Source organism: Emydura macquarii, unplaced genomic scaffold, assembly GCF_026122565.2.
Source record: "Emydura macquarii macquarii isolate MOO-44397 ecotype Brisbane River unplaced genomic scaffold, CSIRO-AGI_Emac_v2 contig_3113, whole genome shotgun sequence".
Classification (NCBI taxonomy): domain Eukaryota; kingdom Metazoa; phylum Chordata; order Testudines; family Chelidae; genus Emydura; species Emydura macquarii.
The window spans coordinates 6,478,921-6,489,978 of NW_027133250.1; the positions used below are offsets into that span (position 1 = coordinate 6,478,921).

Below are 11,058 nucleotides of genomic sequence, written 5' to 3' on the forward strand. Positions count from 1 at the left end.
AGTTCGTTTGAATGGTGGCGCAAAAGGCTGCCAATAAAAATCAGCAGCCAACACTGTGCCAAATGAATCCAACAGGCTGTGCCAGCAGGGAAGGGTTTAGCCCTTTGGTTCAGTGTGAACGCTCTTTTTTGGGGGGGAAGGTTAAGTTTGGGCGCCTCTTTTGGGCACTCCCGGTGTGTCCGGACACGTGACACCCGCTGTCCCCTCACGTGCGTCTTGCTGTCTTCCAGGCATGCGGCAGGAGGTGGACGTTGGCACGCAGTATCGCTCCGTCATCCACACGTTCGGAGCCCAGCAGAGAGACGCTGCGCTGAGGTCGAAGGCCATGTATCAGCAGGCAGGTTTGGAGCGGAGGCTGTTCCTCTGGGCTGGGGATGGGGATGGAGAAAGGGCAAGCCAGGCTGCTTGGCGTCTCTTGCACATTATCTTGTCCCTCGCTGAGTGACAGCTGATAGTCGGTAGCTGGTCTCCGTATTCCACTCACCTGCAGGTGTAAAGGAGACGAGATGCTCTTCTCACAGACTTACTGTCCCCAAGATCAACAGCTCACGGTCAGGCAGGGGTCCAGCATGAAAACCACAATGTCTTTCTCTATCCAAATTCTGACCTTGATCCCAAACGCTGCTCAGCATCCCAGAGCATCCAGATGTTCCTGCTAAAATGCGTGGTGAAGTAGTTAACCATGTTGCCATGTATATCACCATCAGTAGGCTCCAGAGTTAACACCAAGTGTCTCGGGAGCTGTTTGCACCTCTTGGAGCTGCTGCTTCAGGCTGCCTGCTGAAGGACTGGAGAAGCTTTGTCTGCAGCTGCCAGGCCTAGAAATGTAATGTGTTGAAGCATTGGGCGCTCCCATTCTGCTGAACCCTGCTGGGCGGCTGGCGCGGCGTTGCTAGCTGTATCGGCCCCCTGCACTGGCGTCTGTGCTGGGTCTGGGGCCATTGCTGTTGTGCCAAAGGAGACATCTCGTGCTGGGGCTGCCTTGAACCTTGCTGTGTGGGTGCAATGAATGCTGGGAGTCTGACTTGGTGGAGGGAGTGAGGAGCTGTTACCCCTCCTTTGGCTGTGTTGGTGCATCCCCAACTGCTCCCCCTCCCTTCTGTGGCTAGGCTCTGCCCTCTGAACTGCGTCCTGTGATGGAGAGGGAAGGGAGGCGAGGCCTAGTTAGTGAATTACCCCGTTAAGGCCCTCCCTGCCTCTCTGATGAGGAAGGGGGTGGAGGATGCCCGTTTCCTTGACAACCTGCCGCCACGGCAACTGGCAGCTCAGGGGGGGCGGCGAAGGTCATTGACTGAAACAGGTGCAGCATCCCCTGAAAATGATTCACTGCCTTAAGCGGTTTGCCCCCAGCCTCCGTCGCTGGGACAATTAAGGGCGACCTGCTTAAATCCTGCACGTGCCGGGCAGATGTGGCGTGTGTGTGTGTGTGTGGTGGGGGGAGGAGCATGATGTGTCGCGGGCAGAGCTGACAGAGCGAATCTCTGATGGGCTCCACAGTCTTGCAAGAACAAGGGGCTGGTTTGCAACGGCGACCTCTCCGGCTCTGCTGGGGCGATGCCACAGACTCTTGTGGGTTGAGCAAATCCCGGGACAGCAGGGCACCGGGCTGGGAACCAGGGGAGCTGAGTTTTACTGTGGGACCTTGGGCAAGGACTTGTCTGGCCGCTGGCACAAACCTTAGCACAACCGCGAGTGCCAGGGCTGCAGCTCACCTCGGATCGATGCTGGGGAAGACCCTGCTATAGATAGCGCCGAACCTGTGTGAACCATGCCCACACTGGGGGCCGGCACTGGTGCAACTACATGAGGGGTTAAAACCTCTGTGTAGACAAGGCCTAAGTTACTGCTTTTTTGTGTTTGCTTCCCCATCTCTAAAGAGGGGATGGTGATCCTGACCCACAAGCTAACATGCTAACTGATGGAAAGAACGAGGCGAGGGATTTTACCAGCTCCCCGAACGCAGCGAGCCGTCGCATCTGCCCGTGGGGCTCATCCTTCTGAGCACAGACGATCTGGCGCCTCTGTTGCGTTTCCCATTCGCACGCAGCGCTATGGGTGCTTCCCATGGGGGTGACAAAGAACGGGCCATGGCCCTCAGCCCGCGCCTTCCACATACTACTCCCTGCAGCAGCCTTCCACGACTGCTTCATCCAGTCCAGGATTGGGGCTGTCTCTGGCCAGTGTTAGGCGGGGAAGTGCAGGGTCTGCCAGCATCTAACGGCCCCCCCCCCCCCCAACAAAAAACTCCCCTTTTCTATTGTACAGCTTAGTCCTGGCTGTTCTCTGCAGGGAAATCTCCTAAGAGAGTTGTCCATCGGTCCCTTAACGGCTAAGCCACAGAGACACCTGCCATGAAATTGATCCACGTAGGACCCGATTCTCCGAGGTGCTGAGCGCCAGGAGCTCAGGATGGCTGCTCAGCGTATCCTCCGCACTCGGGAAAATCCAACCCATGCATTTAAGGCCTTCCTACGTGGTGATAGGCTGAATTCTGCTCTGTTCCCACGGTGATGGTGGCCCCAGCTCTGAGCTGTCACACTGGCCTGGATCCAGAGTCACTCCATCTCCAGGGGATTACTGTGGATTTCCAGAAGCAGGACGGAGTTCTGAATCCATCCACGTCTGGGGGATCCCTGGTGACATGTAACGAGGCTCTGTGCCAACAACTCTGCTTCTCACAGCCTATTAGCCATGCAAAGATATCCTCTGTGGGCGGGAGGATATTCCATCGCCTCATTCCCAAGTGGTGGGCGCCAGCTTGCTGCCCCCAGGAACGGTCTCTTATTTATACATTCCTTTTCTCCATGGAGCCTAAAATACCGGGCGCTCCCCGTTCCCTGGAAGGGCCCTGGGAGCTCAGCTCTGCCTGGTCCTGGACTCACCGACAGCTTGGCATTGATTAACGGAGCTGAGCAGCATCATTGGCAGATGCGATCTGGGATTCTGTGTCTCCAGAGCTTTCCCTGGGGCTCAGCAGCATTGTCCTCCTGCTAGGGAGGCTCTCTGCCCTGACACCACCTCCCCCCCGGCGCAGCGCTGGCCGTCTCTCCAGGGACAGCCTGTGGCATCTTCCTCAGCTGCTGTGGCGACAGATGTGCTGCCGATGATGTTTCCCAGTCCTGGCTTCTGTTCCTGGCTCTGTGACCTGGGGCAAGTCACAACCCTGCTCTGTGCCTCGGTTTCCCCGTCTGTAAAACGGGGGTAATGCCCATGCCCACCTCTGTAATTCTCCTCTGAGCTTGGGGGATGAAAAGCGGTAGCTAAGAGCCAAGGTTTTGTGCTTGAGGGGTCTCTTCGCTGGCCCCTGAACTCAGCTCTCCTCCCCATCCTGCATTGCTTCCACATGAATCCCCAAAGCCCCCCTCTAGGCAGCGAGGTGCTGGCCTCTGCCCTTGGTCACAGGGAGGGTTAACCAAGCAGGGAGGAGCTGGGGTCTGATGTGGGTTGAGGGAAACCACGTGGGAAGATCTGGCAAAGCACCAAAGGGACAATGATCCCAGGGTGGGGTGGGACCCATCCTTGCCTCTAGAGGGCAGGGCTGAGGCATGGGCGAGAGGGAACATGCCCTGGTGCCGTAGCTAGAGGCTGTCGCTCTCCAGGGCCCCCCATCTCTTTGTCTGCCTGCCTGCCTGCCATCAGCCGGGGTTTGAACCCCCTCCGCTGGTTTGCAGTGGCCTGTAGCAACGGGCCTGCCTCTGCTTCACCACCACAGCTCCTCCCCCAACTTCAGGCCGTGCTGGGTTCCAGTTAATTAACTGGGCCTCCTTATCGGCTCCCGCACGCGGCATCCCCGCCGCATGTGAATTAACTCTGCCTGTCGATAAGCTGCATTGTTCTGGGCCTCGGAGAAACGCATGTCTCCCCCTCCCCCCGCCTCCCCGCCACCATCCACTGGAAAGTCTCCAGAGCCACCGACTCCTTTGATGTGGGGAGCATCGTTAATTGCATTAAAGAGCTGGCTGACAGGCGAGCGCTGATGGGAGCCACAGCGGCTCTCCCCCAATGGGAGACAAACCCCACGCTCCTCTAAGTCAGCTGCTCATCTGCCCCTTCCCTTCCCCCGTAGCCTCGTCCTCCTGTGCCCTAACATAAGCCCCACTGCTCCACCCAGCACCGGCTAATCACTGGTGGCTCTAACAGGTGGCGTTCCTCCTTTTCTTGGGGCAGTCAATTCAGCCCTTTCAGAGGTAGCTGTGTCCGGGAGCTAGAGCACGGGGCGGGGGGGCTGGAGTTCTGGGTTCTATTCTGTCTCTGTCATAAATTGGCTCTGGGACCTCTCTGCCTCAGTTTCCCTTCATCTGCCAAATGGGGATAATGATACTGAATGGCCTTCGCAAATGGCCGATAGGAAGGGGTGCCCTATTGTGCCAGGTACTTTATAGATATAGGGAGATACGGACCCTGCCCCAAAGAGCTTTCAGTCTGAGAATCTGTCTAGATGCATTATGGGACCCGGGTTTGTGGACTCGGTGTTTCCCAGCCCGTGCTGAAGTGTCCACACTGCACTGGAAACCTGAGTTTACAATTGCTGGCCCCGGCTCTCACAGCCATGCTAGCACATCTGCACTGCGCCGACCTTGTGACTCAGAGCTGGGGCTTGACCTGTTCCACACTGCAAAATGATGGGTTTAGACCTGAGTCGCAGTGGGATTTGGGTTCTGATCCCCCCCCCAGCAGGGTCCTAGGTGATTGCTTAGCCAAGTCAGACTGACCTTTGTGTGGATAGAAGTGGCGCTTGGGCTCAAATCTGGGTCAGTGTAGACATACTCAGTGAAGACAAGCAGCACAGGAAAGTTCAGGGGGAACAGCGCTGCACCTCGATGTATACATGCTCTGTACAAGGATTTGCATGCTATAGATTTAACAGTGGTCTCCAGGTTAGACTCCTGGCCCCTTTGTCTTCTTAATGACGCTGCTTTGATCTGACTAATTATCTTCTGATATTGTTGTGTGTTTTTGCTGCAGTAAAATAAACTCCCCATCACTCTGGCAGGAAGGCACTTTTACCTAGTGGTTAGAGCAGCAGCCTGGGAAATTGGGGCTTGTGGGCACTAGCAAGGGAGTTTGAGCAGAGCTCCCGGTTCTGAGAACTGGGACTCCTGGGTTCTCCTTTTCCTGACTCTGTCAGCCTCCCTCTCTGTAAAATGAAACAATCCTCAGCTCCCACCTAGGGGTGGTTGAGGTGCTGCTGTGACATGGGCTGGAGAGAGAGCGGGTGCTTGGGAGACTTGTTCGTAGAGGCCTTTGAAGGCCATGGATGAAAGGTGCCATCAAAGAGCAAATCATTCAGGATGAAGAGTGGCACAGCCGGGACTGGTGGTCCTTGAGGGGTTACTGGTTCTCCTGGATGCCAGCTGGAATACTGGGGATCTAATGTGGGAATACTCCCCTATGGATCTAGGACATGCTTCTCCCTTAGTGGAAAAACAGTGCTCGTGTTCTCATTATCTTTTCCCCCCTCCAGCCCTTGCCCTAAATAAGCCTTTGCTGGAGAACTGAGCTCTTCCCAGTAAGTGTGGGGGGCAGAGCCAGGGTTGAACTGTGGATCTCTGGAATCATTTTGCTTCTGCTAGGGGCAAGGCCGGTTGTGTTGGAAGAGCAGCAACAGTAATAGACGCGTAAACCTCTTACGTGGTCCAGTCACTAGAGGGAGACAGAGCCTCACACAGGCTGCGAAATCCCCAGACGCCCAGCATCACGCATGGAAAGCAGAGGGGCAGAAATTGCTAAGCACAGCGAGGAGCTGCTCTGCAGGGTCCTGCCCCTGGCCACTGAAGGGCAGGCTCCACGGGTGACGTGTGGTCCCCAGGCAGTGACGGGGAGGGGCCGTTCTGAAGTGTGCATTCACCCCTGAGTTACTGCGATCGCGGCAAGGAACCTGCCTCCGTGCGCCAGTCTAACGCTGGGGATATACCCCTGTCCTGGCTCACAGGTGTGCGGTGACAAGTCAGCGAAGCCGGCCGCCGAGAGTCCATGTTGCAGTTGCACGTACGGCTTACTCAGCGGGCCGTGTTGAGCGCTGGGATTTCAGGGGGCGCATCCCAGGGGCCTGAGCGCCCCGGCACCTGGGGCCGCTGTAGGAATCGGTTCATGGGGTAGCGTGGGAGAACTTGTCTCTCCTTCCCCGGGCGGGTGCAGAAGCATTTTTAGCCTGCCCCGTTTCAGCAGCGGCATTTCCGCCCTGGCGCGCTCCTTGCTTCTGCCCGTTCCATGCTGTTGGATGAGCTGCTCCTGCTGGCAGGGAATGGTCTGCGTAGCGGAGCAGGCATTCGGCGAGAGGCCGGGTGGCATTTCGGGCGTGCCGGCCGAGATGCACAAATGGGTCTGTTCATGGCAGACTGGAGAGGGACCCCCCCACCCCAGTGATGCCCTCTCTCGCCTGCTTCGGGCGGCTCTCTCTGCTCAGCACACTCGGTGTTTGCAGAGCGTGCGTGGAGGAGAGTGGCTTGGTCTGAGCTCAGACCCTGCAAGGGGGGGGGGGGGGGCGTCGGTGGGGATGAACTGCTCCCTTCCTACCCCACAGCCTGTCCTGCCTTCCCTCTCTCTCTCTTTCCTGCCCTGCTGGGATCCCCTGAGGCCAGTCTCAGCCCATCCACACAGGGGCAACGGATCTGCATGGGGGGCTTTGCTTATTTAATGCTTGTGCCTGGGGGGGGTGTTAGCTGGGTACCCGCAAAGCCAGATTTCACTGGGTTAGAACCTGTGAGGGAAATGGGTCTCTCACGGCCCCCTCGTGGCCAGTCTGGTGTACTGCAACCCCTGCCCAGCTCCCATTGGTACCCAGTATGGGCCTAGCAGGGGGTTGGAGGAGTCCCCCAGAAACAAGGCTCTTGTCTGTCAGCTCGGAGATGGAGTGGCTGTCTAAGGAAAGGGGGGTGCAGCCCGTGGGGCACCCCCCAGGCAGCACGTGCAGCCGTAGTCCTAAAAACGTATTCTCTAGCTGCTTGGATGGTGCTCGTCCGCTCCGGTTGCATTGTTCTTACATGTTCCCGCTGCGCCCATCGCTGAGTGTCTGGGCTGGGTGCGCAGGGCAGGTGCTGTGGGAGCCCTAGACGGGGAGGGTTTGTGTTGGCTGAAGGGGCCATTTGATACGAACACCTGGGGTCTCCCAGTGAGACTAGCAGTGGCTGGCAGGTCCCTTCCTGGCCAGCTCCTCCGAGCGCTTGCTTCTGTTTTGAAGGTGGCTTTCCTGGCGGGGGACTTTCCTAGCGGTCAGAGCAGGCGACTGCGAGTCAAGACTCCTGGCTTCTATTCCCAGCCCTTCCACTGACTTGTCCCAGGCCATATGCCACCAGAAAACAGGGCTCAGACCTACTGCCGACCTCCCAGGGGTGCTGCGGGCTTAATTGCTGCTGGAGCTCATTGGGCTTCTTGGCCAAAGGAGCCAAGAGTGTCACTGAATGGGATGGAATAGAAAACGCTGCCCCCCGCCCCCGGGGCCCCAGAGATCAGCTTCCCCGCCTGCTTCTGTGTCTGCCCAGTGCCTGCCCACTCTGGGGTCACAGCTGCCGGGGAAGCAGCGGCTGTTCTAACTTCCCTCTCCTGCTCCCTGCCCCTGGCGTCCCCGCGGCGGTCCCAGAGGAAGCGCTATGGGGCGCCGCTGGCACAAAGCAGCAGCACCCTACAGCCACAGCCCCCAGCTCACGTCACAGCTCTGCCCCGAGGTCCAGGACTGGGCCGGCAGGGACGGACTGAGGGGCATCGGCGGGCGTGTGATCCGTCAACCCGGGCGCCTGGCTCCAGCTGGCAACGCCACCTCGCTCCCTCCTCAGGAGCGCTAACCTTCACATCCTTTCCTCCTGTATCCTCTCGCCAGGAGCTGGACAAACGGCAGCTGGGGCCCATCACCACGGCTATCCAGGAGGCCGGGGAGTTCTATTACGCAGAGGATTACCACCAGCAGTACCTGCACAAGACCCCCAAGGGACACTGCAGCCTAAAGGGGACCGGAGTGGCCTGTCCCATCGGCCCAACAGCCGAACAAGAGTCATGAAGGGAGAGTGTCTGGCCGCCATGGTGATCGACAGCCGCGAGCGGTTGCTATGGGGATGGAAGCAGCCTAGTATCTAATTTTAAGCAACCATAGTGAGCGCAGGTGGCTTTTCCTTTCCTGGGCATCTCTGGACCCAGCTGGGCGACTTGATTTACAGATGTGATGGGTTCTGCCCCGGGCAAATGGCCCCTTCAATCCCTTCCCACCCTGGATTTCGGGAGAAGAGCTGGACCATCACCATAGCAGGGGGGCTGCCCCCGGGTTTGCTCTGGCGCTGATCCCCCACGAGGCCCCAGGGTTGTGAGATCACCCCTCCGTCCTGGTCGCTTTGCCGTCACCTCCTGTCCCTGCTGCCCTTGGCTCTGTTTGAAGGGGAGGCCAGCAGAGCGAGCCTCCTGGAGCTGATCCTGCACCACTGCTGGGTCCTCGTGCTGATCCGCTCGCACCGACACACCCCTTCCCTGCGTGCTGGCTTCTGGGGTCAGCTCGGTTCCTGGGGAGGCTGGAGCAGTGGAGAGAGGGGGAACGTGCTTGTTCCCAGCATGGAGTATTTCCTCGCTCTGTGGTCATGGCAGGGAGACCGTCTTCCTCCTTCACTGCAGCTTCTGTGACCCTTGGGCTAGCAGGACTGGGCCGACCCAGTGGCCCCGGGCAACGGCAGCACCACAACGCGAGGCAACGCTAAGTTTTCAGCCTCCTTTGCTACTGGCTTGGGTAGGCTCTGGACAGGGGCTGGGGATGCAGGGTCTTCCGGGCGGGCACCAGCCGCTCTGCTCTCTCCCGCCGGCTTTGCTAGACCACGCTGGGAAAGCTGCCTTGCCCCTCTAGCCTCCCCCTCGTGGGAAGAGCCCTTGGCAAAGTGACACCAAAGCACCAATTCTCCCTGCTCCCCAGGTCTCCTGCATCCTGGCTGCTCTGATGTGGGTACGACCCGGGGAACAAGACACCCCTAGCGAAGGACACAGGCCATGTCCAGGCTGGTGGATCTAGCACCTCTTCCCTGCCCGTGGCCAGGAGGGTTTGTTAACTTGCCCTGGGGGCAGCAGTGAGGGGGGGGGAGGCTCTGGCCCCTTTCTCCCAAGGGGGCTGGGAAAGCAGCAGCTGAATAATGACTCGCTGTCCATGGGCTCCCCCTCGTGCATGGCTCCACCTTCTGCTCAGCCTGGCCCCGAGGCGAGGAGGAAACACATCTTGGGCTGCTGTCTGCAGAGGGTGCACTTTCCTTTACGCTCTGCTCTCCCCCAGCCTGGGGGGGGGGGGAGCACTGAGGAGTGACTTGTCCCAAGCCCAGGCTGGCCAAGGGGGAGCAATGCTAGCCCAGGGCTGTGCCTGTGCCCCCTGCTGGAGCTGCCCCTTGCTGATCTGGTCCAGGCGGTCCCATCCCTGCTTCAGGATTCCCGGCCACGGGCAGTACCCCACTGCCTCGGATTTCACCGACGGTTCCCCAGGCACCTGCAGCCCCTCCGTGGACGTGTCTGTTTCCTTCCTCTGGTGTCCTTTGAAGAGTTTGCTCCTGCCCCTTGGTGCAGCAACGTCCAGCCTGGCCTTGCTCTCTAGCTGGGTGGGAGATCATCATCTTCCCTACTTCTGCCCGGCCCCTGTAGGTCTCTCTCACCCAGCAGGCTGCCCCTGACAAGACACCCTGGCCCTGAGCTCCCATCACATCCTACACAGCCAGCTGTCCCTGCACTTGCCCAAACAAACCCGCCACCCAGAAGGCAGCTAAGTAGGCACAGGTGGGGCTGAGCCCAGCTCCCTTAAAGGGCCAGCCCTCCTGGGACAGCAGTAGCCATCCCCTCCCCTCCTCCCCCCCACAGTCTGGTCCTTTCTTCAGGGCAGAGTCTGTCGTTCCGCCACCCAGATGCCACAACAGGGGGCCCGGCACAAACCGAGCGCCTCGGGGCCCAGCGCCAGCGGTGCCTGCTGCCGGAGGGCGTGTGTGTGGTTTTAACCCCCCTGGGCGGAGAGGTGGCCTTGAAACCGATGCTCACGTGGGTGGGGGGCTGGACTTGTTCTTAATCGGTCCGTGCCATTTTGATCCTCCTGAAATGATCCAGCGTCTCCTGGGCTGCACTGAATAAATGAAAGGATTGATTTATCGACGGCGGGGCGCATGTTGTGTCTGGGCTGACGGATGTGTTGGTGTCTCAGCGTTTGAGGCAGTTCCTAGTCTGTGGCGGGGCTGGGTGGGGAGGGGGTGATGTTGTAGGAGCTCAATCGAGATAAAAGGGGGGATGCACGGCAGTCTCCAGAAGCCAAAGGTGCTGGCTGGCTCCCTGCTCACTTGTGTTGCCGTGGCAAGACCTGGACCGGTCAGTGCATGAGTGCGAAGTGCCCGTGGCTTTCATCCTGGGGCAGAGACGTGATGAGTTAAGGGGGGTTCAGAGGTAACAAATCCCTGATTGCCTGGAGTCTTCATAGCTCTTGCCATCTGTGCCCCTTTGCCACTAGCAGAGCTCCTCCTGCCCCGAGAGCACAGACTCCAGCCACTGGAGCTAGAGGTGAATCCCCGTTAGCGGTATAGGATCTATGACATGCCCAGTGGAAGTGTCTGATGCTTTCCAGCAGAGGGCAGTAGTGTCTAATCACAGTACAGCCCCTGCACAGTGACTGCTCCCCTGGGGCTCTTCCTTTCAGCAGTGAGGAGCTGTGATTCTTGGCCAAACTGGTGTGTGGAAGGAGGAAAAGAGCCATAAACCGACCACCCACCAACGCGCCTGCGAAAGTCTGGCCGGAGCCTGTCTGCCCTGAGTCTCTGTGGGAGTTACCTTGGCTGGGGCCCAGCAAAGGGGACTCCCCCTGGCTTCCTTTCATCCCAGGAGCACACTTAGTAGATGACAGCCGTCCAGCACCACTGCAATGCAGCTGCTGTTGGAGTTAGAGCACCGCTCTCCAGGAGGGTGGGGGATTTATAGGGCCAATCACACACCCCCTCCCCTGCAACCCAGGCCAGAGACTGGCCTCTTTGCCATCAGCGCCTCGGTGTTGATCTCATCCTCTTTGCTGGCCCCTGTATCTTCCTCTCTGCCCAAGGTCAGCTTTCCAGGCCTTGTCTGTGAATGCAG

General features: G+C 58.9%; 1 protein-coding gene across 3 annotated transcripts in view; it reads left to right on the top strand.

Moving 5' to 3' along the window:
- Positions 1 to 10,821, top strand: part of LOC137141733 (mitochondrial peptide methionine sulfoxide reductase-like) — a 45,706-nt gene extending 34,885 nt beyond the window's left edge. For 2 of the 3 annotated variants that reach the window (XM_067530792.1, XM_067530793.1), the window contains 2 exons: positions 231 to 341; positions 7,817 to 10,821. In XM_067530792.1, coding sequence (XP_067386893.1) covers positions 231 to 341; positions 7,817 to 8,070 — 365 coding nt within the window. In that variant the 3' untranslated portion in view covers positions 8,071 to 10,821. The remainder of the gene's footprint in view (positions 1 to 230; positions 342 to 7,816) is intronic. The other variant, XM_067530795.1, reaches the window with a different exon arrangement.
- Positions 10,822 to 11,058: the final 237 nt, after the last annotated feature.